Source organism: Mustela putorius, unplaced genomic scaffold (assembly GCF_011764305.1).
Source record: "Mustela putorius furo isolate JIRA1106 unplaced genomic scaffold, ASM1176430v1.1 tig00001419_pilon_pilon_pilon, whole genome shotgun sequence".
Taxonomy (NCBI): domain Eukaryota; kingdom Metazoa; phylum Chordata; class Mammalia; order Carnivora; family Mustelidae; genus Mustela; species Mustela putorius.
The window spans coordinates 304,914-332,318 of NW_025421736.1; the positions used below are offsets into that span (position 1 = coordinate 304,914).

Below are 27,405 nucleotides of genomic sequence, written 5' to 3' on the forward strand. Positions count from 1 at the left end.
CTCCTCCCAGGCACCGCGCCGGCCTGCAGGTGCTCTCGGCTCAGACGCGGGTCCTCACAGCGGGACGGGCAGCGCGCCTCTTCAAGGGACACCCCACCCGGACGGGGCTTCCAAGTGCGGCCCGAGCCCTCCTCGGGCCGCGCACCCCAAGGGCGAGGGCGGAGTCCTCCCCGCAATCGCCGGGTTGTCAGCTCCTCAAGGGACCGCCCCGGGCTCGTACTGTGCCCTGGGCTTGAGCGATCCGGGGGCAGGCCGGGGCCCTTCTGCCGCCCTCCGAACTGACCGCGCCGGGATCCCCGGCGCTCACAGGAGCGAGGCCCGGTCCGTCTCCACCGCGGCGTAGGGACCCGGCGCTCGAGACCCGCTCGGATCCCTGGCGCGCCTGCCGCTGACCCGCGCGAGCTGCCGTCGCTGTCAGCGCCCGGGGGGGCGGGGCCGGTAGGGTTCCCGCCCCCCCGGGAACCGTGCCCGCGCCGACTGGCCCAATGGGAGCCGGCAGCGCCGGGCCCCGCCCACGATGGGGCGGGGCGAGGCCGCGCAGGCGTACGGCGCGGCCGGGCGGGCCGGCTGGCTGGGAAGATGGCGGCGGGAGCCCTGGCCGCCGCCGCGGAGCGGGCCCGGGGTGTCCGGGGAGCGCGGGCCAGGGCCGGGGCCGGGCCATGAGCGCGCCGCCCTCGCGTCCCCGAGCCGCGGAGCCCGCCCGCGCACCTCGCCATGGCGCGGCTCGCGGACTACTTCGTGCTGGTGGCGTTCGGGCCGCACCCGCGCGGTGAGTGCCGGGCCCGCGGCCGAGGGCTGCGGGCGGAGCGCCGGAGCCGGGAGACCGGGAAGGGTCAGCCGGGGCGGCGGGAGACGCGCGCTGGGGCAGTCGCGGGGACTTGTGCGGCGGGCGGGCCGCGGCCGCCGGGCCAGCGCAGGGGGCCGTCCGGGGCACCTGCCGGGCTGGGGTCCCGGGGCGGGGGTCGGGGCGCGGCGGCCTCTCTGAGGCCAGCGGGGCAGCGCGGCGCGGCGAGCCGAACCTGCGCGCCACGCGCGGGCCAGAGCCGGGTCAGGCAGAGCTTTGGCGTGGGCCTGGGAGGTGGGAGGGCCCCGAGACGCTCGGCCTCCCGGCTCCCGGTTGGGTGGGATGGGCCGTCTGCGCCTTGGCCGACTGCCGGTGGCTGTGCCTCCAGGGGCACGGACCTTCGGCCGCGAGCCCCTCCTTGGACGCCCGGTGCCTCCGGTCTGGAGCCCGTCGGTGTGGGGTGTCTCAGGTGCGGAGGCTCGGTGCGATGCAGCAGAGGGTGGGATGCCAGGACCGCGCTGTGAAGACGCGGGTTGGGGCTGTACGCGGCGCTCCGGGGGAAATGGGCCTCCTGAAGGCGCATGGCGGGTCCTCTGTCTATGTGGAGCTAGAGAAGAGCATCCCTGCAGAGGCTGCGGTCCTCATGCCTGCAAGCCCAGCCTGGGTGGGCGATCCTTGTGCTGACTGGGGCCGGTGTCCAGGAGGTCCCTGTCTAGGGCCGGCGCCTGTGTCTGAGAGCCCTTCAGCCCAGGGGGTAGGAGAGAACAGAGCCTGACAATGACATCAGCAACAGTCACGGAGCCCGGGCTGGGGAGCGCGCTCTGTGTGCCAGGCCCTGCACAGCCCTTTGTATGTGTGATCTCATTTCTTCCTCCCAGCAGCCCACCGGGGTTTCCTTGCCCTCTCCCTCACCGGGAGAGTGGAGTCGGGCAGAGAGGTTGATTGTCTGGTCTGAGCCCCCACAGAGGCTGACGCACTACCAGGCCGTGGGCTCAAATCCCAACTGCAGAGAGGCAGTACATGTCCTCGGGGGTTCCTGTGTGGTCAGGCTGGGGCTTAACCTTGAGATTGAAAGTGGGGTTGAGCCCCCAACCTGTTGCTCATTGTCAGCGCGGTGCCGCTGTCATCACCGAGGAGCCGGACTTCCTCTCCTCTTGCCTTTCTTGCTGTGATTCCACTTGCTGGACCCTGCTCTCCAGACCCTCTTCAGTGCCCTCGTAGGACTCGCTCCTGTCCGTCCAAGGGTCCGTCCCCTGACACCCTCAGGGATGAGCATATCTTCCTCTAGAGAGGGAGGTTTTGCAGCGAGAACCAGTCATCTCAGTCTCCCAGTCTGCACGAGGCGGGCTCACTCGCAGTGTTGCATGGGCCCACAGAGGGAGGACCGTCTGTTCCAAGGTGCACGTGGGGGACAGTGAGGACGCCATGCCACCTGGAGCAGGGGGCTGCATGGGATCCATGGGAACAAGGTTGGCTGAGGGGCTGCTCCAGCATGAGGGGCCCTGGGCTGGAGCTGCATGAGCAGAGTGGGCTTGGAGGCTGACAGTGCTGAGTGGTTTGGGAAGGGTCTGGGGAGGCAGAGACTACAGATAGAGGCCAGGTGGTAGCAGCAGGGGTGGAGACCTGAGGGTGAATTAGGGAGGTGGGAGGCGGCATGGGTGGGCTCCGTGGCAGTCTGGCCGTGACACTCAGGGGATGGGCACCCCTGGCATTTGTAGCCTCTGATAAAGACAGAGGAGAAGGCTGGAGTCCGTAATGTCTGCTCACCCCTAGTGTCCACTGCAGTTGGGGGGCGGGTCATGGAGCCCCTCACCACTGTCTCCAGGGCAGGAGCTGGTCGATGCAGGCCGGTCACCCGGTTTCAGGGTCTCGGTTGGCAGGACTCCTCCATCCCCGTGAGAAATAAGCCCGCAGGCTAGGTCCCTGGCCATAGGGCTGAGGGCAGAGCCAGGTGGTTGGGGGGAAGCCTGAGGCAGAGGAGCACTGCAGGGGGAGTCAGTGGTACCTGCTTTGCCACTTGATAGTTCTTGACCTTGGGCCAGTCTTCCAGCTCCCTGCACTTCAGCTTTTTCATCTGGAGTTGGAGTCACACAGACCCCCCAGGCTGCCATGGGCATGAGGTGGACCCAGACGTGAAGCTGTTCCCACGGGAGGCTCCAGGAAATAATGGGTGTCTTATTAGTGATGAGCAGCAGGTGTGCAGACACCCATGGGCACTGATACAGTGGGCAGCGCTGCTGGAGGGGGGACCCTGTGGGCTGGCAGGCCTGGGACATCGGGACTGGGGTGCAGGGTCTTCAGTGTTCAGTGGAGCAGGTGGGAGAGGGGGACGTCTTGTCCTTGGCCTGGATAGCGACACCCTGACGGGAGCTGGTGGACGCGGGGCCGGGGTGCCGGAGTGCCGCCTGGGAGCATCTGGTTTTTATGGTTACCATCTGGTGGACTTTTCCAGGCAGGAGCATGGGGAGGGGGCTGAATGGGACCCCAGTGCAGATCCTTCCCCTGGTGAGTGGGGGAGCTCCTTCACTCAGGACATGGGTTCGGCACCTTCTGGACCCTGGGACCAGCTCTGGAGACACTGTGGGGGCCGTCGGATCGTACCTGCCCAGCTTCTGGGCTGGAGGGCCTGACAGTGGTCAGCTGATTGAACACAGCATGGCCAGTGCCAGGGCGTGCCTTTGGGAACAGGAGACACACTTGACCTGACCAGGGGGCTGAGTGCATGGGAGGAGGGGCTGGACCCCTCCTGGTGCACCCCCCCCCCCACGCCCAGCCTCCCTCCCTTAGCATTTGAGAACACCTTCTGTCCTGTGCTCTGGCCTCTCAGACCTGACTCTGCTGAGCGGGCCACATTCCTGGGCCCCATCGACTCTCCCCACCCATGTTCCTGCCCTCTGGAGCAGGTTGGGGCTGTTTGGAATGGCCTCAGCTGGCTTCCAGCCCCCACCCTGGGAGCCGGTCTGGTCTGCCTGGGGGAGAGTTGGGCAGGACCCCTGCGGAGGCTGCAGCCCCTCCGCACACATCCTGTTGCTGTGGCTGGCTGGGAGGCCGAGGGTTGGGGCTGGGTGGGTGGAGCCGCGGGGAGGTCCTTCCTTCACCCTCTTCCTGTAGTGCCGCTGAGCGGGTCCCAGGGCGTCCCAGGGCGTCGGCTGGAGTGTGTGGAGGAGCAGGCCGGGCAGGCAGAGGAGCCTGCCGTTCTCCCTTGCCCCCGCTCACAGTGTGTGCTGGCCTGGGCTGGCCCTCCAGGCGTCGCAGCCTGGCACTGGTGACGGCCACTGCCAGCAGATGACAGAACGCGCGCTCTGTGTGCTCTCACCCCGCGTTCAGGCCTGCAGCCCACACAGGGCTGGGTGTGGGGACACGGTTGCAAGAGGAAGTGCTTGTCCCCATCTGTGTCTCAGGGGACTTGGGTGCCTTTCCTCCAAAGGCCTCCCCAAGAGTCCTGCCCTGGGACGTGGGATGGTGCCGGCTAGACTAGTTCTACCCCAGTGGGCTGATAGGGTGACCCTCCTCCTCCGAGGTGGGGGAAGCTCTGATGGGGCAGGTCACCTTCATCGCTGCAAGGGCTCAAGTGGGTGGGGAACACGGGGAGGCGTGGCAGAGCCCCCATCTCTCCCAGGGTGCCTGCCAGCCAGCAGCCAGATTGCAGCCTAGCCCCTGCTAGCACGGAGCTGGGGTGTGGGCCGGGTTTCAGAGAGAGCTGGGAAGAGACCAGGAGTCAGGGCCTCTCTGTGGTGTGCCCTTCCTGGGAGGGCTTGCCTGTCCTGGAGCACCCTGGGGCCCCAAAAGCTGTCCTTTACTTCTGATTAAAGAGCCTGTTTCCTTGTGGGGTGTGTGTGGGGCTGGGCGTGGGAGGATGGTAGTGTAGCTGGCGGTCTGCATTCAGCAAGCCTTGATGAGGCCGTGGTCTGTGCCAGGCACAGGTGCGGTGATGGACACGGAGTATGGAGTTCCCGTGTGGCCCAGCCAGCCCGCAGGTGCACCAGGAGTCACAGAGGGGTAGAGGGGAGGGAACGAGGCTCTGGTGGGGGGGGTCCTGCTGTAGGCCCCAGGCTCAGGCAGGGTGTGGAGGGCTGCCTGGAGGAGGGGGCACTTTGGGGGCTGAGACCCGAAGGCCAAGTTTGGGACGTCATGGCCCAAAGACGGGGCTGGGCATGATGAGGGAGATGCTTACTGCCCTAGGCTGTGGGGCAGTTGAAGGAAAGCCTCCAGTTGGTTCTTCAGAGGCGGAGCCATACAAGTGGGAGTTGATGTTTCACAGGATGAATGGGGTGGGGAGGGCCCGTGGTGGACAGTGGCCAGTTACCTTGTCTGCTTCCCCGTGGGGAGAGGCTGCTGAGAACAGCCTTCTGAGGGCTGTCTGTCCTTGGGAGGGAGGCTGTGGGGCAGAGGCTGCTGTCCCTGTCTGCACACACCCCCTCTTCTTCCTCCGCCCGCTGCCTCGTGGCAAGAACTGGGTGAGCCCTGGGTGCCAGCCAGGCACCAGATGGTGGTTTGGGGCTACGCACAAATCAGCCCTGGGGGGAGTGGGTGGGGAGGGAAGCCATGGCTCAGGGTGAGCTGGCCTGGGCCTGTTGAGGGTGGCCCCTGGGAGTGGGCCTAGAGGAACCCCAAGGGGCTTTGTCTTAGTGGGCCCTGTGCGTGTGTGTGTGCTCGTGTGTAGATACGGTACCAGCAGACACCTGTTCCTCTTCGCCGTCTCCTCTTGTCTTTTCAGGGTGTCAGTGTGGGCGGGGGAGGGGAACAGGAAACTGAGGTTTTGTGAGTCAGAGTCATGGCCCCTCCTCGCCTCACCGGCCGCAACCTGCCTGCTGCCGACCTCCTTGACCTGCCCTCCATGATCGCAGAGCGGGGGTGGTCTCCCGAGGTTGTTGCTGGGCTCCTCCGTTGTCGAGTTGCCGGGCTCTGCTCACCAGTGCCCAGGCCCCTGGCTCTGGCCGAGGCTCCTGTGCACATCGGGGTGGACCAGGCTGACTGGACAGGGGCGGGGGCGGCTGTGTCGGACAGGTCCTCAGATGCGGCGCATCTTGGCTTGCTGGGCTTTGGGGTGGGCCCGCAGAGAGGCTTCCTGCTCAGTGCCCGCTCCTTCCCTGCCTGCTCCCACTCTTCTGCTGGTGCGGGCACTGATATTGAAGCTGGTTCGAGCAAAGGGTGGGGACGTCTGCACTCAGGGACCTGCCTGTCGTGTGTGGGAGGTGAAGGTAGGGAGGCTCTGTCTCACTGGCTCGGCCCTGCTGGGTGGGGGCTGGAGGTGGAACAGAGGCCTGTGTCCATCCTCTGCTGGTCTTGTGAGCTGAGTGGTCCCCTGACAGGGCCCTCATCATTGCCTCCTAGTTTGGCTCTAGGGGGTGAGCAAGAGGCAAGAGCCTCTGACTCCACCCATGTGGCCCAGAGCTGGGAATGATGCCCTAGCCACAGAGCAGGGGAAGCAGCCCTGGGCCTCCCGCCCAGCCCAGCGTCCCCAGTCCGTGTGGCTGTGCACAGTGCTGGCTGCAGACAGAGAGAGGACAGGCATGTATGCACCACCTTCAGTGGCCCTGACCGTGGCCGGATCCCCAGCACTCAGGAGGGTTCTCCTTCTGTGGGTGTCCCAAGACCTGGTCCCTGTCCTTCCCACCAGTTACCACTCCTCTCTGGGTCTTGTGCTGGCCTGTCCATCTCCAAGGCGATGGGGCTGGCAGCGGTCTGGGCCTGGGTGTTTGCTCCCCGGGCACAGACAACAGGTGTAAGACCTCTGCCTCTTGAGGGTGCTCAGAGCTGGCTGGTGAGGTGAGCCAGGGACTGGGGCTGGTCCTTGTGGTGCTCCCTGCTGGGCGGGGGCAAGCGCTGAAGCTGGCCTTCGGCTGATGCCACAGTCCAGAGCTGCGCTCCGCTGGCTGGAGGGCTGGCCTCCGGTGTGTGGTGGGCTGGAGGTGCCTTCTGGCTGGGGTTGTTGGCGTGTTGGGGAGGGGCACGGGAGTGGCCCCAGCCTGAGGCTTCCATGCTTTTGGTGCCCGGCCTAGCCAGAGGCTTTCAGGACTCCCTATCCATACTGGGGGCTTCTCTCTGTGCCCTCTGGTGGCCCTGGGGTCCGTGGCTGTCTAGTAGCCACCCCTCACAAGACGATTTTTAGGGAAATGATAGGTCTGGGAGCTGAGGCTGGTCTGATGTCACACGAAGTCCAGGCTGGGTGAGCGCTTCCCATCTAAGACCCTTGAGGCTTCTGGCTGGGTGGGGGCTCTGCGGGGTGGGAGGCTCCCTGACTACCTGTTCCTGTCCTCAGGGAGTGGGGAAGGCCAGGGCCAGATCCTGCAGCGCTTCCCAGAGAAGGACTGGGAAGACAACCCGTTCCCCCAGGGCATCGAGCTGGTGAGTGTGGGGGGTGCTCATGCTGGGGGGGGGGCGCAGGTGGGCCCCAGTTTCCCCAGGACTGTGAGGAGCCTCTGCGGTGCCCAGTCCCCGGGGTGGGGGAAGGAGCTGTTTGCGCCGCTACAGGGGATGGAGGAGGGAGGTGGCAGGCCTGGCTGGTGGGGTCCGTGCCCACATCGCAGCATGTCGCCTGTCCCCTGTGATGGTGGAGACCGTGTCCTGCATTACAGGGTTCTCCGGCCACACAATGAGACCAGAGGCTGTGACTTCCTTTTGCAGGGAAGGGCCGAGGCCCGGGAGGCAGGATGCACATAGGCTTGCAGACTCCACCGGGCCCTGGGTGAGGGCAGGGAGCCACAGGGAGCAGACTGCTGACCCCTCCCCCTGCCCCGCCCGGCCCTGCAGTTTTGTCAGCCCAGCGGGTGGCAGCTGTGTCCTGAGAGGAACCCACCCACCTTCTTCGTCGCTGTCCTCACTGACATCAACTCTGAGCGGCACTACTGCGCCTGCTTGACCTTCTGGGAGCCGGCAGAGCCCACACAGGTCACTGGGGACTCTGGGGTCCGGCCTGCATGGGCTTCTGGCTGTGGCCCACTCCCTCTGCCTCTGTCCTTGGGTGTGTCCCTGTCTGTGGCTAGTCCCAGTGCCTCAACCCCACTGAGGCTTGAGTTCCCAAAGGGCTGCTCCCGTCTGAGTCACCTGCGTCCTCCCCCTGGGCCCGTGGGACTTGTCTGAAAGCGAGGTGGATGGGGCTTCTGTCCACAGGAAGCGGTGTGCACTGAGGACGCCACCGAGCGGGAAGAGGACGTGGACGAGGGGGGCCCTGCACAACTGTCTCCTGCGACACCTGGCCCGCCTGGCCAGCTGTTCGCGCCAAAGACACTGGTGCTGGTGTCTCGACTGGACCACGCGGAGGTGTTCAGGGTGAGGCGGGCAGCCAGGGTTCGAGGCAGGACGTGGGGTGCCCCTGCCAGTGGGGCCACCATTCCCCAGTCTGTGGTCCTTGCAGAACAGCCTGGGTCTCATTTACACCATCCACGTGGAGGGCCTGAACGTGGGCCTGGAGAATGTGATCGGGAACCTGCTCACGTGCGTCATCCCCCTGGCGGGGGGCTCCCAGGTGGGTCCTGCGGGCGGCTGCCGTGCACCCACAGCCATGGCCCTCCTGCTGTCCCAGGCCGTGAGGGTGGGGCCTGTGGGCCCTCAAGAATCTGGCGGGGCTCAGCACGGCCCGGACCGTGGACACTCTACTGCGTCTTGGTGCTGCTGTCACCTGTCTTCCCTTCTCGGCCCTGCCTGCTCACCTGCGCGTCCCATGTCTTGCCTGGCTCCCTACCTGGCACCCTTCTGTTTCTCTGTTCTCTTGCTCCTTGGGTGTGCCTGTCTCTGGATGTTGGTGTCCGCGTGTCTGTCTGCTCTGCTCCCTGGTCAGTACCCCCACGTGTGGGTGCGTCTAACTGTGTTTCTCTGCCCGTCTGTCCTGTGCAGCTGGACTCCGTGGAGGACGGAGTGGTATGGATTCTTTGTTTCTTCTGCCCACCCAGGCCCCACCTTGCCCCAGGTCAGAGGCCCTGAGTCTCCTCTGCAGCGCTGCGTGGGCCGGCAGGCCAGGAATGGCCTTTCCCTCCCGTTAGCAGGCCTGCCTTGGCCAGCCTCACCTCGGCTCAGGGAGCTCTGGGCTGACGCGGGGCTGGCTGGAGCCGCTGAACGCGGGTCCCTCTCTTTCCACAGAGAACCATCTCTTTGGGGGCTGGTGACCGGCAGGTCATCCAGACCCCACTCGCCGACTCGTTGCCCGTCAGCCGCTGCAGTGTCGCCCTGCTCTTCCGCCAGCTGGGTGAGCCCGGCCGTCCCCACCCCCGTCCCCACCCGGCGCTCGCTGCCCTCTCCTCCCCCCGGGGGCTGCTGGTCAGAGTGGGGTTCTTGCTCAGCCGGCCCTGCGAGCCCGTGGTCTCCCCCGCAGGCATCACCAACGTGCTGTCGCTGTTCTGCGCTGCGCTCACGGAGCACAAGGTGCTCTTCCTGTCCCGAAGCTACCAGCGGCTCTCAGACGCCTGCCGGGGCCTCCTGGCGCTGCTGTTCCCTCTCCGATACAGGTGCCCTGCTGCCGCCTCGCCCCTCCTCCCAGCCCTTCCGCTCCGGCTGCGCACACTGAGCCCTTGCCCGTTGCAGCTTCACCTACGTGCCCATCCTGCCGGCACAGCTCCTGGAGGTCCTCAGCACCCCCACGCCCTTCATCATCGGTGTCAACGCGGCCTTCCAGGCGGAGACCCAAGAGCTGGTGAGGGCTGTGGCCTGTGCCTGCCTCCCTGCTCCAGGCCGCGCTGACTGGCTGGCGGCTCCCTGACCACTTGCTCCCTTCGGTCCACAGCTGGACGTGATCATTGCCGATCTCGATGGAGGCACTGTGACGGTCCCCGAGTGTGTGCACGTCCCGCCCCTGCCGGAGCCACTGCAGAGTCAGACTCACAGTGTGTTGAGCATGGTGAGGCGGGGCCGGGGGCTCCAGGGAAGCTGAGAGCGGGGTCACTTGGCAGCCAGGGGAGCCCCAGGCCCTGGGTGTGTGGCCATCCTCACTCCTCTCTGCTTACGCAGGTCCTGGATCCAGAGCTGGAGTTGGCGGATCTTGCCTTCCCACCGCCTTCGACGAACGCTTCCTCCCTGAAGATGCAGGTGGGGCTCCCTGCGGTCCCAGCGCAGGGCGTGCGCCAACCCTGTGCCCTCTCTTCAGGCCTGCTGCCCCTGACGGCCTGTGGGCAGTGCCAGTCACACTGTATAGCCAGCCCTCCTGGGCCAGTCGCTGGGGGCCGGGGGGGTGCATTGTGAGTCTCTGGGGTCCTGTGCAGGAGTGGTTGTCGGGATGGCTGTGGCTTTGTGTGAAAGAAGGTTGGAGGGGCAGGACGGGCGAGGCGCCCAGGAGGCCTGGGCAGGGCGCGGATAGGTGTGTTTGTGTGTGTGGGGTGGAGCTGGAGAGGGGTGGGGGTTTGGAGGGCTGTGGCGTGCAGGGGCCGGGGCAGGCCTGTGGCCTGGTCCTCACCGGCGCCCCCCGGGCCCAGGACAAGGAGCTGCGTGCTGTCTTCTTGCGACTCTTCGCTCAGCTGCTGCAGGGCTACCGCTGGTGTCTGCACATGGTCCGCATCCACCCGGAGCCCGTCATCCGCTTTCATAAGGTGCCCCGCAGGGAGGGCTGGGGGTGGAGGCGGGCAGGGAGTCAGTGCTGAGGGGCTGACCCCCTCGTGTTGCCCCCAGGCAGCCTTCCTGGGCCAGCGTGGGCTGGTGGAGGACGACTTCCTGATGAAGGTGCTGGAGGGCATGGCCTTCGCAGGCTTCGTGTCAGAGCGTGGGGTCCCCTACCGTGCCACGGACCTGTTCGACGAGGTGCACCCCCGCCCCAGTTGGGAGGAGCCCCTGCCACCACTCCCAGCTTCGCCCCGCCTGCCTGACCCTGCCTCCTCCCACAGCTGGTGGCCCATGAGGTGGCGCGGATGCGGGCAGATGAGAACCACCCCCAGCGTGTCCTGCGTCACGTCAGAGAATTGGCAGAGCAGCTTTACAAGAACGTACGGCGGGTGACACGAGGGGGTGGGCCCGCCAGGCCGGGGCACGGTGCCGCCAGGCCAGGGCACGGTGCCGCCTGGCTCCGCGCAGCTCGCCCACACTCACCTGTGTCCTCTGCAGGAGAACCCATACCCCGCCGTGGCTATGCACAAAGTGCAGAGGCCGGGGGAGGCCAGCCACCTGCGGCGGGCGCCCCGCCCCTTCCCCCGGCTGGACGACGGCATGGTGCAGTGGATCGTGGACCAGGCGACAGCCAAGATGCAGGGCGCGCCCCCGGCTGTGAAGGCTGAGAGGAGGACCACTGTGCCCTCGGGGCCCCCCATGAGTGGGTGACGGGAAGGGGGCCAGGGCGTGGGGCCCAGGGTGAGCGCGAGTCAGAGATGAGCGTGTCGTCTTCCCGCAGCCGCCATCCTGGAGCGGAGCAGCGGGCTCCACGGCAACAGCGCACGCCGGCTGGAGGTGGTTCGAAACTGCATCTCCTATGTGTTTGAGGGGAAGATGCTTGAGGCCAAGAAGGTGAGGGCAGCCGGGCACAGGGAGCCCCTGTGAAGGGTGCTGAGCCTGGGGTCCGTGTGCCTGCTGGCGGCCGGAGGGGCGGGTGACACCAGGTCTCGGGCCCCTTCCTCAGTGCAGCTGGACAGAGCCTGTGGGGAAGCTCGCAGGAGGGATTTACTTCATTTTCGGGACATCAGAACCCAAAGGTTTCCACTGCTAAGTTTCTTCTCCATTCCTCCTGACCGAAGTGCCAGCCCGCACAGCGCCGTGCGTTTGTGGTCCTGCCCTGCATGGTGTTGGCCCACGCCTGTGGCCCCCACAGCAGCCAGCTTGAGTCCCGGCCGCACGATCTCCCGGGAGGGGCCTGCAGGGCTCCTGCTGGTTTTACGATGAAAACTAATAAGAGAACAAGCACACGGTCCTTTGTGCACCCTGCTCAGTGCCCAGCCGGCCAGCAGCAGGGCTGCAGCCGTGGGAGGGGTGCCTGTTGGGGCTCAGGGTTAGGGAGTAACCCCCGGCTGTGGGCGGGCAGCGTTTCCATCTCCGCGGGCTTTTGCGCGTACAGAGGGCAGGGTCGGCCAGAAGTCAGTCTGTGGGGCAGTGAGCTTCCAGAGTCTGGCCCAGACTGTTTCCAGATCCCCTCTGTGCTCAGAGCCTGGGCTCTGGCCTCTTGGGGGGTCCATGGCCCTTCCCCTCCCGGGCTCTGTGCCCTGGCCTCCCTCCTCCCCTCCCTCCAGGGCATGGTTGGATGCCCCCAGCCCCATGTTCCCCTGTCTCCAGCTGCTCCCAGCTGTGCTGAGGGCCCTGAAGGGGCGCGCGGCCCGCCGTTGCCTCACCCAGGAGCTGCACCTGCACGTACAGCAGAACCGGGCGGTGCTGGACCACCAACAGTTCGATTTCGTCGTCCGCATGATGAACTGCTGCCTGCAGGTGAGGCCGGGCTGCAGCCCTGGGCGTGGCGGTGGGTGGGGGTGCCCCCTTCCCCCCGCGGGGATGCGTCTTCTGGCCGTGCCTACGGCTGGGGAGGTCCTGGGCTGGGGGACTCACTGGAGGGCGCCTCCTGCCCCGAAGCTCTGGGCGGCTCTTGCGGCCCCCGGCGGGCTGGGCGTGTGGGGGCGGCTCCGAGGGCTCCCCGCTCCCGCAGGACTGCACCTCCCTGGACGAGCACGGCATCGCGGCTGCTCTGCTGCCCCTGGTCACGGCCTTCTGCCGGGTGAGTGCTGGGGCCGCCCCGCTGCCTTTCCCTCGTCCCCTCCTGCTGCACCTGGTGACCCCTCCGCACCCGCGCCCCCCCATCCGGCCTCTGCAGAAGCTGAGCCCAGGAGTGACCCAGTTTGCGTACAGCTGCGTGCAAGAGCACGTGGTGTGGAGCACGCCGCAGTTCTGGGAGGCCATGTTCTACGGGGACGTGCAGACCCACATCCGCGCCCTCTACCTGGAGCCTGCTGAGGACCGAGACCACGTGCAGGTGCGTGGGGGCTCCCGGGCCTGGGGGGCTTGGCGGCGAGGGCCGGCCCGGTCGAGGCTCACCGGCGGCGCTGGGGCAGGTGGGGGATGTGTCGGTGCCAGAGGACGAGCGTTCTGCCCTGGACGTGGCATCCGAGCAGCGGCGCCTGTGGCCCACCCTGAGCCGCGAGAAGCAGCAGGAGCTGGTGCAGAAGGAGGAGAGCACAGTGTTCAGCCAGGCCATCCACTACGCCAACCGCATGAGCTACCTGCTCCTGCCCCTGGACAGCAGCCGCAGCCGCCTCCTGCGGGAGCGCGCAGGGCTGGGCGACCTCGAGAGCGCCAGCAACAGCCTGGTCACCAACAGGTGCGGGGGCGCCTCGTGGGCCCACATGGGGGGCTCGGGCGGGCGCACCTTGACCTGCGGTGTCCCCTCCCCGACCTAGCATGGCGGGCAGCGTGGCAGAGAGCTACGACACAGAGAGCGGCTTTGAGGACGCAGAGACCTGCGATGTGGCTGGGGCCGTGGTCCGCTTCATTAACCGCTTTGTGGACAAGGTCTGCACAGAGAGTGGGGTCACCAGCGACCACCTCAAGGGGCTGCATGTCATGGTGCCAGGTATGGGGGTTCTGGGGATGCAGACGCCCTTCTCAGCCAGTCAGGCAGGGGGCCAGGGTGTGAAAACGACTGTCTCCCAGACATTGTCCAGATGCACATCGAGACTCTGGAGGCCGTGCACCGGGAGAGCAAGAGGCTGCCCCCCATCCAGAAGGTGAGCGGGGGGCCGGCCAGGGGTGGGGGCCTGGGTGGGTGCCGGGCGGGGGCCTGAGGGGCTGTTCTTGTCCCTGAGCAGCCCAAACTGCTGCGGCCACGCCTGCTGCCCGGCGAGGAATGCGTGCTGGACGGCCTGCGCGTCTACCTGCTGCCAGATGGCCGTGAGGAGGGGGCGGGGGGCAGCGGCGGCGGCCCCGCACTGCTTCCAGCTGAGGGCGCCGTCTTCCTTACCACGTACCGGGTGATCTTCACGGGGATGCCCACCGACCCCCTGGGTGAGCCTCCAGACCCTTCGTCCGTCCCTACCCGCCCTCCCCCATCCAGGTCCTGGGAGGGAATAGGACTCGCCCTCCTCAGGGGTGTGGGGTCTTGTGCAAGATAGGTCACATCTCCCCTCACCTGCCCGGGACCTGCATAGCTCTGGCACCCCCAGACTCTGTGACCCCCCCCTACTCTGCCTGGCCTGTGCTAAGTCGGGGAACAGGTGGTGGTGCGTTCCTTCCCGGTGGCCGCGCTGACCAAGGAGAAGCGCATCAGCGTGCAGACACCTGTGGACCAGCTCCTGCAGGACGGGCTGCAGCTGCGCTCCTGCACGTTCCAGGTTTGCCCGGGGCACGGCGGGGCACGGGTGTGCGGTTGGGGGGGGGTGCCTGGCTCTCCCAGGTCCACAGGCATCCAAGCCCCCGGTCTCATGCTCGCGAGCTGGCGTGGGGCCAGACCTCACCCACCGCGCCTGTCTCTGTTCACGCACAGTAGCTCAGTGTCATCGGCGTGTGTGATGTGCTGGCCTTTAGGGCTCCTTGTTTGTTTGGGGGGTACCCTGACCCTGGCACCCGTGTCTGGAACGTGCCCTGTGCCCCACGCCTGAACATCACACCAGCGCATGTGACACTTGGTGAAGGACCAGGTGCCTCAACCTGGAGGTCACACGTGGCGTGAGGAGGGCCCTGTGCGTGCCCACTGCTGCTTGGGAGGATGCCCCCTGCCAGGCCCCAGGGGGTTCCCCGCTTTTGCCCGCAGGCTTCTGTGGCGGGGGCCAGACCCAAGGGTGCCCAGACCTCTGAGGGCCTCTTGTCTGGCGCAGTTGCTGAAGATGGCCTTTGACGAGGAGGTGGGGTCCGACAGCGCTGAGCTCTTCCGCAAGCAGCTGCACAAGCTGCGGTACCCGCCGGACATCAGGGGCACCTTCGCCTTCTCCCTGGGCTCCACGCATACGCCCGGCCGGCCACCCCGCGCCACCAAGGACAAGGGCCCTTCCCTCAAGTATGGAGCCAGGCCCCAGGGCTGGGACCCCCACCCCTCCCTGTGTGCCTGTCCCCCTTGTCCGTCCTGCTCGCCTCTGCTGATCCTGTGTGTGCACCCCCTCCAGGACCCTGTCCCGGAATCTCGTGAAGAACGCCAAGAAAACCATCGGGCGGCAGTACGTCACCCGGAAGAAGTACAGCCCTCCCAGCTGGGAGCACCGGGGCCAGCCTCCTCCTGAGGACCAGGAGGACGAGATCTCAGGTGGGAGCATGGACAGCCCCAGGTGGCCTTGTGCAGGGCAGGGGGTCCCGCAGTCTGTGGGTGACGCCCCCGTGTGCCTGGTCCACCCCAGTGTCGGAGGAGCTGGAGCCCAGCACGCTGACCCCTTCCTCGGCCCTGAAGCCCTCCGATCGCATGACCATGAGCAGCCTGGTGGAGCGGGCGTGCTGCCGGGACTACCAGCGCCTGGGGCTGGGTACGCTGAGCAGCAGCCTGAGCCGAGCCAAGTCCGAGCCCTTCCGCATCTCCCCAGTCAACCGCATGTACGCCATCTGTCGCAGGTGAGCGGGCCGTGCCTGGGGGACGTGCACCCGGCGGGCTGGGTGGTTGTGCCCTGTGCCCCGCGGCTGCACCCTGACGCCTCCGGCTCCTCGCAGCTACCCGGGGCTGCTGATCGTCCCGCAGAGCGTCCAGGACAACGCCCTGCAGCGCGTCTCCCGCTGCTACCGCCAGAACCGCTTCCCCGTGGTGTGCTGGCGCAGTGGGCGCTCCAAGGCTGTGCTGCTGCGCTCCGGCGGCCTGCACGGCAAGGGCGTCGTCGGCCTCTTCAAGGCCCAGAACGCGCCTTCCCCAGGTACCCTCCGGGCCACGCGCGCACTCCCTCCCCTGTGCCCCGTGCCCCCCATCCGGCCTGGCTCCAGCTCCATCTCCTCCCCCAGGCCAGTCCCAGGCGGACTCGAGCAGCCTAGAGCAGGAGAAGTACCTGCAGGCCGTGGTGAGCTCCATGCCCCGCTTCGCGGACGCATCCGGGCGGAACACGCTCAGCGGCTTCTCCTCCGCCCACGTGGGCAGCCACGGTGAGGGGCGCTTGAAGGCTGGAGGATTCCGGCGCGGGGGGAGGCGGGAGGCTGTGGTGGCTTTTGGGGAAGGCAGGCCAGCGAGGGGGTGGCAGGTGGGGTGTGGGATCTCGTGAGCACCCTGAAGCCCCGCTCTGGTCGGCCTTCTGCCTGGGCCCAGCGGCTGCTGCTTTTAAACGTTTTATTTATTTAATTGACAGAGACAGCAAGGGAGGGAACACAGCAGGGGGGTGGGAGAGGGGGAAGCAGGCTCCCCACTGAGCAGGGGGCCCCATGCGGGGCTCGATCCCAGGACCCTGAGATCACGACCTGAGCCGAAGGCAGAGGCTTAAGGCACTGAGCCCCCTGGGCGCCCCTGGGCGGAGCTTCTCAACCTCCTCTTCCTGCCTGGGGCCTGCCTTCAGGCCACAGCTGACCCTTGAAACCCCCACCTGGGCCGCATCCCTGCTCTGTCCCCTGCTCTGTCCTGTCCTTCCCACCACTGCTTTGTCGAGGTCATCTGACTGCTTGGGCTACATCCGCCATCTGTCCTGGTTCCTTCGGTCTTGTCTGCGCGGGCCTCCCCGTCCCGGTCCCCATCCCCAGCATGGGTGCTCTCAGCACCCCCGGCCCTGCTGGTCCCAATGGATCCAGGCCCTTAGGGCCCAGCCCTGCCTTCTGTCTGGCGTGGCAGGGTCTCATGGTCAGAGATGGCAGAGAAGACACCAGGCCTGGGAGGTGGAGGCCGTGAGTGGGCCCTGCCCCACCCTGTTGGAGCCCTGGCGTAGGGCGGCCACAGTGGGGCTCAGTGAAGCGTGTGTGTGTGTGTGTGTGTGTGTGTGTGTGTGTTGCTGCCCAAGGGGTACACGGCCGCTGTGGAGGGCTGGTCTGACCTGGTTACAGGCGGGGACCTTGCTGGGGAGGTCAGCTCTCTTTGTGCTGGGTTCCTGGACAGGCTTCCAGGTGAGAGAGGACACCCGTGGGGGCCATGTGAGGGCGGGGCCGGCCTCCTCCAGGGCCCGTGTCCTGAGGCAGTCACTCCTGCGTCACACGTACCTCCCACTGATCTCACTTGCTTCTCCCTGACCCCATCCTCCCCCCTTTCACCCAGGTCTCCCCATCTCCCCTCCCCTCCCCTCTGTCACCCGTCTGACTCTGAGCCCCCCTCCCCGCCACCCCATCTCCTCCGGGGGCCCCATCCTCGGCTGCCCGTGTCTCCTCGCCGTGCCTCACCCCAGCTGATGCCGTCTCCCCCCGCACTCCCCCATTGCCCCCAGCTCCCCTCCCTCCTGCCTGGATCCCCACAGATGCCCTGTCCCTGTGTGCCTCATCCTCTGGGTCTGGGTGATAGACTCTCAAGGGTTAATCCTCCGACCCAGGACTCCAACTGCTGTGCAGCCCATGGGGCCACCTATGCTTGGGGCCTGGTGTCCAGTGGCCTCTTAGTCTGGGCTTGATCTGTGAGCCTCCCCTTGCTGGCCTGGGTCTGACCCCCACCTCAGCCTGGTGTCCGCCTGGGAGGTAGGCTGCTGCGATTGATGTGTGCCTGGTTTACAGTCGGTAGGGGATGCACGAGGGCTCCCTTTTGGCTGTGAGACGCGCCTGCGCCTCACGTGCTGGTTGGCCACATGTCACGCCAGGGTCCCTGCCGCTCAGGCCTTCTGGGTCCTCCGTCCCTCCTCTCCTGCTCGTCTGAGCTCTCTTGTGCTGTGGCTTCAGCTCCCAGATGCACTTGGGTGCACGGGTGGGTTTTGGGGGCTGGTGGCCCACCAGTGGTGGACCTCCTGGGAGTGTGCTCCTGCTGCCTCATTCTTCCGGCTCTGTCCACTGCCCAGGGCCTCGCGGCGGGGCGGAGCGGGGGCGGCACGGAGGGCATGGGGGTGTCTCCAGATCACCCGAGGGCCTCCAGCTTTCTCTGCCGAGGTCTGAGGAGGCCCCACACCCTGCTTCCGCCCCGCTTGGTGCCTCTGCAGCATGTCCCTTGCTGTCTGCACACCAGCCCCTGGTCTGGGCTCACACTACGGGGCACTCTGGCTTCAGCTTTTGTCTTTTGTGACCACTTGATGGGCACTGGGGACAAGGGGGCCTGGAACAGGGCAGCCGGTGTGCCCTGTGGTCGCTCACGGGGGGTGCTGCTTGGCGTCCCGTTCCCTTTTTGTGCCTTGTTCAAGTGGCTTTGGGTCTCCCAGACTCCCGGCCGTCTTTGAGTGGGATTTATGGCTCCACCACTGGAGGGAGAGTCCGCACTGCAGGTGGCCCCTCCCCACAGGATTCTTTGTCCCCAGTGTGGCCTGGACGTCCTTGACTGTTCCCAAAGCACCCTGGCGCTGCCTTCCTGTGTCCCCCAGTCCAGATCAAGTCCTCCCTGCCCCCATTGCCAAGGGGCAGGTTCTAGTTGAGACAGACCACGTCCTGGCTGTGAGTGATGGTGTGTTCTGCCTGCAGTGTGGCCGGCTGGTGCCCTGCGGTGCCCTGCTTGTCTGTCGCCGCTGCTGTGGTAGGGAGGGACGGTGCCTGGCTGCCTTCTGCAGAGGCGGCTGAGCCCGGGCACTGGGGAGCTTCCTTCCCCAGGCACCCTGTGCCTCCAGGCCTGGCCGTCTCAGCCTCTAAGACAGGGGTCTGGCCCTCTCAGGCAGGTGGCCTTCTCCGCCAGTGCTGCCCCTGGGGCTCAGGCCAGCCCGTGTCCACGGTTCCAGGCTGGGAGCTCTAGGCTCCAGGCTTCCTCTTCTCCAGGCTGTACCTTACGGCCCCTCTTGTCGGTGGGCGCTGCAGGCGGCTGCAGGCAGTGCCGTGGGGGCTGACGAGGCAGGGATGGGCCTGTGGGGGTTGGAGAGCCCAGGGTTCTTGTCTCTCTTCGGATCCTATTTGCTGCTGGCCCTCTGTTCCCTGGCCTGCCCCTGAGGGCCAAGAGGGCTCAGAGGGCCTTGGTATTGCCCCCCACTATCTGTGGGGCTCCTGGGGGCTTGGTGGGAACCTAGCCCTATAGTCGTTTTGGACCACAGGCCCGCCATGCTGGGCAGACCCTCGAGCCTGGGGTCAGGCCTGAGGCTTTTCTCTGCTGTGCCCCCAGTGCCCAGCCCCAGAGCCAGGGTCACCACGCTGTCCAACCCCATGGCGGCCTCGGCCTCCAGACGGACCGCTCCCCGAGGTACCGTACTGGCCACACAGGCTGGCTCCCCCCACCTGGCACTGACGACCCCTGTGTGACTGAGTCATCATGGGCACTAACGTCCCCTCCACGTCTGGCACTAACAGTCCTGGTGATGACCAGCATAACCCAGCCCTTCCCACAGCCCTGGGCACTAACAGCCTGAGGCCCCGAGTCCCACCCCAGACCCCCAACACTAACGCAAATGCAGGCCCAGCTGGGGTCCCTTTGGCCTCCCCGCCTTGCCTGGGGAGCTCAACCCCAGGTTAAGGGGTGCCCCAGGCCTGCTCAGGCGCTCACGTGGTTTCTTTGTGCAGGGAAATGGAGCAGTGTCCGGGCCAGTGGGCGCAGCGGTGGGCTTGGCGTTGATGTGGGCTCCCGGCTGGCAGGCAGAGACATGCTGAGCCCGCCCCAGGCTAACGGGGCCCCCCCTGACCCAGGCTTCTTGCAGCCCCAGCGCGCAGCCCTCTACATCATTGGGGACAAAGCTCAGCTCAAGGTGACTGGGGTGGGGGCCCGGGGCCTGGTGGGGGGCCCAGGGCCCGGGCGCATCTCATCACGGCTGGCCTTCTTCAGGGTGTGCGGCCAGACCCCCTGCAGCAGTGGGAGCTGGTGCCCATCGAGGTGTTCGAGGCACGGCAGGTGAAGGCCAGCTTCAAAAAGCTGTTGAAGGCGTGTGTCCCAGGCTGCCCTGCCGCTGAGCCCGGCCCTGCCTCCTTCCTGCGCTCGCTGGAGGACTCAGAGTGGCTGATCCAGGTGTGTGAACCCCTGCCCCTGCTGCGGTCTGCTGTGCCATGGGGGCCCGCTTACCTACAGCCACGGACAGATGGGGTCACGGTTTGCTTGTTGACGGCGCTGGGCCCCTGGAGAGGGCGATGGACCTTTCCCACCTGGACGGCAGTACCGTGTGATGGAGGGAGGCTGGGGCCACCTGCTCTTGTTGGGGTGGGGCAGGCCATCTCCAGGATAGGGCAGGGTGGGGGAGCCGTCGGGGGCCCGCACGGCTGCAGGAGTATGAGGGCACCGGCTCCGGAGGTGCTGAGGGGCCGCCCGGCCCTGCAGATCCACAAGCTGCTACAGGTGTCGGTGCTGGTGGTGGAGCTGCTGGACTCGGGCTCGTCCGTCCTGGTGAGCCTGGAGGACGGCTGGGACATCACCACCCAGGTGCGTGCGGGCTGTGGGGACAGCCGGGCCCCTCGGGCGTCCCCGCGGCCACCGTGCTGACAGGCAGGCGGGGCCGGCAGGTGGTGTCTCTGGTGCAGCTGCTATCCGACCCTTTCTACCGCACGCTGGAGGGCTTCCGGCTGCTGGTGGAGAAGGAGTGGCTGTCCTTTGGCCATCGCTTCAGCCACCGCGGGGCCCACACACTGGCTGGGCAGAGCAGCGGCTTCACGCCCGTCTTCCTGCAGTTCCTGGACTGTGTGCACCAGGTAGGCAGGGGCCCACGGCGGGGGCGGTGCCTGCGCCTCCCGGCCCTGACCGGTCACCCCGCACAGGTCCACCTGCAGTTCCCCATGGAGTTCGAGTTCAGCCCCTTCTACCTCAAGTTCCTTGGCTACCACCACGCGTCCCGCCGCTTCCGGACCTTTCTGCTCGACTCGGACTATGAGCGCATTGAGCTGGGTATGGGGCAGGGCTGGGCTTGGGGCAGGGCTGGGCGGCCGGGCCGGGCCTGGAGGGTGGTGGGGCTCAGCACTCCCCCTGCAGGGCTCCTGTACGAGGAGAAGGGGGAGCGCCGGGGCCAGCAGGCGTGCCGGTCCGTGTGGGAGTACGTGGACCGACTGAGCAAGAGGACGCCCGTGTTCTACAACTACATGTACGCGCCCGAGGACGCGGAGGTGAGCCAGGGCCTGGCCAGGGCGTCCGGGCGCCCTCCTGCGCAGCTCCTCATGCCAGGCCCGCCCCCAGGTCCTGCGGCCCTACAGCAACGTGTCCAACCTGAAGGTGTGGGACTTTTACACCGAGGAGACGCTGGCCGAGGGTCCTCCCTATGACTGGGAGCTGGCCCAGGGGCCCCCCGAGCCCCCAGAGGAAGAGCGGCCTGATGGGGGTGCGCCCCAGAGCAGGCGCCGAGTGGTATGGCCGTGCTATGACAGCCGCCCCCGAGCCCAGCCAGACGCCATCTCACGCCTGCTGGAGGTGAGCACCGCGGTGCTGTCGGACGTTCCCCGTGTGTTCCTCAGGCCGGGGGCCCTGCCCCCTCCCCCCTCGCCCCAGCTCGTGTTTGTGGGCGGCGATGGCCAGAGGCTGCTGTCCTGGCCCCCTGGGACCTAGGAGGTGGCTTCTTTTTTTTTTTTTTTTTTTTTTTTTTTTTTAAAGATTTTATTTATTTATTTGACAGAGAGAAATCACAAGTAGGCAGAGAGGCAGGCAGAGAGAGAGAGAGGGAAGCAGGCTCCCTGCTGAGCAGAGAGCCCGATGCGGGACTTGATCCCAGGACCCCGAGATCATGACCTGAGCCGAAGGCAGCAGCTTAACCCACTGAGCCACCCAGGCGCCCTAGGAGATGGCTTCTTTACTCTAGGCACTTGTACCGTTGGCCCTCAGGGAAGACAGGGTTTTCCCAGGGACTGCCCCGGGCCTCTCCCAGACCACCGCACCTGTTGCCTGGGTGCCCCTGCTGTCGGCCACCATGCTCCCGTCCAAGGCCGTTGGGCTTTGGGGGACTGCTTAGGCCCTTTGGAGCCTGTTCCGCAGCGGAGCAAGAGGTGCCAGCATCCCGGCGTAAACACAGGATGTCCATGGTGCAGCGCCGGGCCTGGCCGAGAGGCACCCGTTACCCAGGGCTTCGGGGGGGAACGGGTGACCCACAAGCTCAGAGGGCCAAGGAGACCCTTCGTCTCTGGTGGTTCCGCCTCGGAGTCCGACGGGAGTCGCGCCGTTCAGTTTCCTCGCGGGGCCACGGGGCCGTGTCTGTCTCACTGGCCCGCGTCTTCAGGGTCGCGCTGAGTTTCCTGCACTCCGCACGCGCTGGTGCTTCCTCAGTCTGACGCTTTCTTTCACTGGGTATGCAGTGCCTTTAGGCTTAGCTGTTGACCTGGGCAGGTGGGAGTCCAGCTTTTTAAGTCCTCCGCGTGCCCACCGCGGCGCTGCAGCTCACGACCCAGGACGCGGAGTTGTGCCCCTCGCTCCAAGCTAGCCGCAGCCCCGGAATCCGGCCCCTCGCTGTTGGTTGACTGCGTTAGTGTCTGCTCTTTCCTTCCGTTTGTTCCCCGGTGACAAGTGAGCGTCCCGCCGCATTGACCTTCTAAGCGGCTTGTCCCCGTGCTAGTTTCGGGGTGGTGTGGATGGCGGTGACGCGCCTGCCTGCTCCCCTCACCTCTCCCGCGTGTGACGGAGGCTGTTTGGGAAGAGCCCGGACGGCGGGGAGGCTTCTCTCCTCGCGGTGTCCCGTGACCTCCACGCTTCCTTGCTTGCGGGCCTGAAGAACTTGCAGTGTTTCTGGGAGCGCAGGTCGCCAGCGACGGACTCTCCGTGACTGTTCGCCCGACCGTGGCTTTGCTGGGCCTGGGCTTATTTTGGAGGTTGTGGCGTTCTCGGTTGTTTCCGTCCTGCCGTGTTTTTGTGAGTGCGCCGCGCTTTTCCTTGGCATCACTGCGGAGCTGGTTTTGAAACAGCTCGGGATCCCGCCGGCCAGGACCGTTCCCAGTCCCTCCGTTCCCCTGGGGTGACCCTGCCAACTTGGGGGGCCGGTCCCGTGCTGTCTGCCTCGCACGGCCCCACGGACGGTCGGGCTGCGCCGCTGCCTGACCAGACTAGCCAGGCACTAGGGTACCCACTTCGGGGGGCCCTGCCTTGCCGCAGTTTTCTTGGTGCTTTGACCTTGGAGACAACTTCCTGTGCTTCAGGCCAAAGGAGACGTCATGAAGCTGCAGACGTGTGGTGGCCACACGGCCGGTTTGCTGCGACTTGGCATCCACTCATCAATCCATGGATTGCCCCGGAAACACAGTGGCTTCTGGCTGGGCCAGTTGTGCCCTTTTATTTTTAGTTTTGTTTGTTTAAGGAATCTCTACACCAACATGGGGATTGACCCACAACCCTGAAATCAAGAGCCGCACGCTCTGCTGACTGCTCCTACCAGGTGTCCTGTGCCTTCATTTTAAATTACTATTTATTTATTTACTTTTTAAAAATTTTATTTATTTGACAGAGAGACAGTGAGAGAGGGAACACAAGCAGGGGGAGTGGGAGAGAGAGAAGCAGGCTTCCCGCTGGGCAGGGAGCCCGACGTGGGGCTCGATCCCAGGACCCTGGGACCATGACCTGAGCCGAAGGCAGGTATTTAAGGACTGAGCCACCCAGGTGCCCCCTTTTTAAAAGATTGATTGATTTGAGAGAGAATGACAGCATAAGCAGGGGGAGCAGCGAAGGGAGTGGGAGAGAGAATCTGAAGCAGAACTCACTGAGCACAGAACCCGACCTGGGGCTCAATCCCATGATCCTGAGATCCTGACCTGAGCCAAAACCAAGAGTCGGACCCCGCAACAGGATGTACCACCCCGGCACCCCAGTGCCTTTATTTTTTAAAGGCTGTTTTCTGGACGGCTAGGTGGATAGGTTGGTGAGGCGTCTGCCTTTGGCTCAAGTCACGATTCTGGGGTCCTGGGATTGAGTCCCACATCAGGATGTCTGCCAGTGGGGAGCCTGCTTCTTCCTCTGCCCCTCCCCCTGCTTGTGCGCCACCCCCGCTCCTGTCAAATAAATGGCCTTTAAAAAAAGAAAATGAAAGGTTTTCTCTTAGGATATAGAATTTTAGGTTGACAGCTATATATATATATATATATATTTTTTTTTTTTTTAATTTGACCCAGAGAGAGATCACAAGCAGGCAGAGAGGCAGGCAGAGAGAGAGGAGGAAGCAGGTTCCCCACTGAGCAGAGAGCCCGATGCGGGGCTCGATCCCAGGATCTGAAGCCTCTGAGGCTTCACCCACTGAGCCACCCAGGGGTGCCCTAGGTTGACAGCATTTTACATTCAGCAGATTTTTTTTTGTTTTTTAAAGATTTTATTATTTATTAGAAAGATGGAGAGAGACCACAAGCAGAGAGGCAGGCAGAGGGAGAGGAGGAAGCAGACTCCCCGCCGAGCTGGGAGCCTGATGTGGGGCTTAGTCCCAGGACCCTGGGATCATGACCTGAGCCGAAGGCAGACGCTCAACCGACTGAGCCACCCAGGCGCCCCACATTCAGCAGTTTAAAGATGTCATTCCGTTGTTTTCTGGCATGCAGTCTTTTTTTTTTTTAAAGATCTTATTCATTTGAGAGAGCGGGCGCATGAGGGGAGAGGGTCAGAGGGAGAAGCAGACTCCCCGCCGAGCCGGGAGCCCGATGGGGGACTCGATCCCGGGATGCTGCGAGCCGACGACGCAAGCTGAAGGCAGACACCTAGTCAAGCCACCCAGGCACCCGCGTTGTTTCTGATTGAAAGTTGGGGCTTTTCCTTGTCCTTGTAAACTGCGTGACATGTCACCCTTTCTCTACCTTTAAGATTTTCTCTTCACGTCTGGTTTCAGCAATCTGACCATCATGTGAGGTTTTAAAGTTTTTTTTAAGTAACCTCTACACCCAGCATAGAGCTGGAGCTCACGACCCCCAAGATCAAGAGTCACGTGCTCTTCCAACTGAGCCAGCCAGGTGGCCCTCTCGGGGTTTCTGGTCCGTCCTGCTTGGAGCTTTCTCAGCTTCTTAGATCTATGGGATGAGGGTTTTCATCAAATTTAATGCAATTTTGGCCATAATTTCTTTTAAAGGGTTTTTTTTTTCTACGCAGTCTCTCCCTCCTTTCCTGTGGGACTGGACTGACCCATAGGTCCGGAGGCGAGGTTTCTTCTCTGCAGCTCATTTCCAGGACCCCACGTTGCAGCTCCCTGCTCTGCTCTTCTGTAGTCTGATGAAGCTTGCATTTTAGATTCCGTATTTTTCAGCCCTAGAATTTCCGTTAGTCTTTTTAAAACGGTTTCCATTCTTTGTGGAGAGCCTCCATCCGCTTGAACATTCTGTCCGTCTCTGTCTTTACATCTTAAACGTATTTAGAACCAGTGGTTTGAATTTCCTGCCTGCTGATTCCAATACCTCTTTCTTTTCTGGATCTATTTCTTTTAACATTTCTCCTAAGCATGACTCTCATTTTCCTGCTTTCTTGTTTGTCTAGTAATTTTTTTAAATAATGGACATCGTGGGTTCTGCATTGTCGAGGGTCAGGATTGTGTTTGGGTTTTTTCCGCGCGCAGTTACAGGTGTGTCTGCTCCGGCCAGCTGGAAGCCCTGCAGCTCCCTGCATCGCGCCGCTCCGGCTCGCAGCGGCCGAGGAGCTGCTCCCTGCCAGGCTTGTGACATCTTGCCTGGCCCGTGGCGGTTTATGCCGGGAGGCCTCTGGCTCTCGAGAGCTCCTGCTCGGGACCACGGCCCCTTCCCTGGGTCCCTGCGTGTCCGCAACCCCGAGCTCCGCGTCTCTGCCTGGTGCTCCTTGTTTTCTTTGCACAACTGATTTCTGTTCTCTCCAGATGATTGGGTTTTGGCCACCCCTACCCTCACCCACCCGTGTTCCAGCGGTACCAACCACTGCACCTTCCTGCTTTCCATGGTTTGGTCTTCCTGCGTTTTGGTCTGGATATTTTCCTTCCGAATGATCGTTTTCCACTTCTTCCCCAGGAGCTACAGCGGTTGGAGACGGAGCTGGGGCGACCCCCGGAGCGTTGGAAGGACACCTGGGATCGGGTGAAGGCAGCGCAGCGCCTGGAGGCCCGGGCAGACGGACGCGTGAGCAGACCTGGGTGTGGGCGGCCGGGGTGAGCTTGCCGGCGGGGGCTGGAGGCCACCGGCCCTGACACGGGCCCCCCCCTCGTCCGCAGGGCACCCCCAGCTCCCTGCTGGTGTCCAGCGTGCCCCACCACCGCCGCTCGCTAGGCGTGTACCTGCAGGAGGGGCCTGTGGGCTCCACTCTGAGCCTCAGCCTGGACAGCGACCAGAGCAGTGGCTCAACCGCGTCCAGTTCCCGGCAGGCAGCGCGCCGCAGCACCAGCACCTTGTACAGCCAGTTCCAGACGGCCGAGAGTGAGAACAGGTGTGAGGGCATGTCTCGCTGTGCGGCATGGACTCCTGAGCTGGGGCACTGTGGGTGTGGGATGGGTCAGAGGTTGGGGGCCAGTGCCGTTGGGGAACGTCTGGCCCTCTCTTGGGTGGAAGGATTTGTGGGGGAGGCCATAATGCCACAACGGTGGCCTGAACCTAAGCCGACAGTGGCTGAGGAGAAGCAGGAGGGCTCTTCTAGAAAGGTTTGGGACGTAGAAGCAGTGACCACAGCCAAGCCACCAGCTGAGGTTGGGGCCTGGCAGGCTGGAGAGGGGCCATCTTGCCACGATGGCCTCCCCAGAGCGGCCTGCTGTGTGTTCCTCGTCCCAAGACACCTGCCCTACAAGTGGGGCTGCTTCCAAGAGACCCTGAGACCTTGGTGTTGGGCCCTCTCCAGTGTCCTGGCACGTGAGGGGTGAGGGGTGGGGACCCTTCTCCATGCCTTTGAGGAGAGTCCCAGGGCTGCTTCGTGGCCCCCTGGCCGGTCTAGCCTTCGAGTCCAGCCTTGGGTCTGGTTGAGGGCAGGGGCTGGGGTGGCCTGACAGCCAGCCTGGCCCGGGGTCTTTTGTCTGTGCAGGTCGTACGAGGGCACCCTGTACAAGAAGGGAGCCTTCATGAAGCCCTGGAAGGCCCGCTGGTTCGTGCTGGACAAGACCAAGCACCAGGTGAGTGGTCGGCGGCCAAGGCGAGGAGGTTAGAACCTGGGGTGGGGGGTGCTGCCCTGATTCCTCCCCTCCCCCGGCACCCCCACTCAGCTGCGCTACTACGACCACCGTGTGGATACGGAATGCAAGGGCGTCATCGACCTGGCCGAAGTGGAGGCCGTGGCCCCCGGCACTCCCACCATGGGTGCCCCCAAGACCGTGGATGAAAAGGCCTTCTTTGACGTGAGCTGTGGCCAGGGCCCAGGGATGGCAGGGTGGGGGGGCTCCACGGGCTGGGACCGTGGAGTCAGCGACCCGCCATTCCCAGGTGAAGACGACGCGTCGCGTTTACAACTTCTGTGCCCAGGACGTGCCCTCAGCCCAGCAGTGGGTGGACCAGATCCAGAGCTGCCTGTCGGACGCCTGAGCCCAGCTCTGCTCCGGCTGCTCTGCGTCCAGTCGTTAGAGACCACTAGGGGTGGGCAGGGCCCCCCGGCCATGTTTACAGCCCCCACCCTCGACAGTATTGAGGTCCCACCCCCCCCTTATGTGTACAGCCCCTGCCAGCTCCCACGCCCTGCCCGCCCCCGCCCGCCCGGCCAGCTGTAACTTATTTTGGAGTTCTGGGGGAGCCCCGGCTGGCAGGTGGCCATGGTACAGCCCTCTCGGTGGGCCTGTAAATAGACCCCTCCTGCCCCGCCCCCCGCCCCGTCAGCCCACCGGTCCCGTGGCCGGCCACCGGCCGCCTGTTCCTAGAAGCAGAGTCTATAAAGAGAGAACTAACAACACGCCCGTGCTTGTGTCTCCTCGGCCCACGCCCCCACCCCCGACCAC

At 65.0% G+C, this 27,405-nt stretch overlaps 1 protein-coding gene across 4 annotated transcripts; it reads left to right on the top strand.

The window, feature by feature from the left end:
- Positions 1-554: 554 nt before the first annotated feature.
- SBF1 (SET binding factor 1) lies at positions 555-27,359 on the top strand. 4 transcript variants are annotated; one of them, XM_045087552.1, is made up of 41 exons: positions 555-769; positions 7,047-7,132; positions 7,538-7,675; positions 7,898-8,056; positions 8,142-8,252; positions 8,864-8,969; positions 9,096-9,228; positions 9,305-9,413; positions 9,504-9,617; positions 9,728-9,805; positions 10,189-10,302; positions 10,382-10,510; positions 10,594-10,692; positions 10,811-11,015; positions 11,094-11,206; positions 11,966-12,115; positions 12,330-12,398; positions 12,495-12,653; positions 12,733-12,998; positions 13,078-13,250; positions 13,331-13,404; positions 13,486-13,681; positions 13,880-14,007; positions 14,491-14,669; positions 14,776-14,912; positions 15,004-15,211; positions 15,308-15,504; positions 15,590-15,727; positions 18,777-18,854; positions 19,172-19,353; positions 19,431-19,610; positions 19,917-20,018; positions 20,099-20,284; positions 20,351-20,477; positions 20,562-20,692; positions 20,763-20,993; positions 25,508-25,615; positions 25,708-25,919; positions 26,505-26,592; positions 26,683-26,814; positions 26,900-27,359. In XM_045087552.1, exons 1-41 carry the CDS (start codon positions 715-717, stop codon positions 26,996-26,998), a joined length of 5,679 nt encoding a protein of 1,892 aa, XP_044943487.1. In that variant the 5' UTR covers positions 555-714; the 3' UTR covers positions 26,999-27,359. The 4 variants fall into 4 exon arrangements, with proteins under 4 accessions (XP_044943487.1, XP_044943488.1, XP_044943485.1 ...); XM_045087550.1 differs by lacking the exon at positions 555-769 and adding an exon at positions 5,467-5,985; XM_045087553.1 differs by lacking the exon at positions 18,777-18,854.
- Positions 27,360-27,405: the final 46 nt, after the last annotated feature.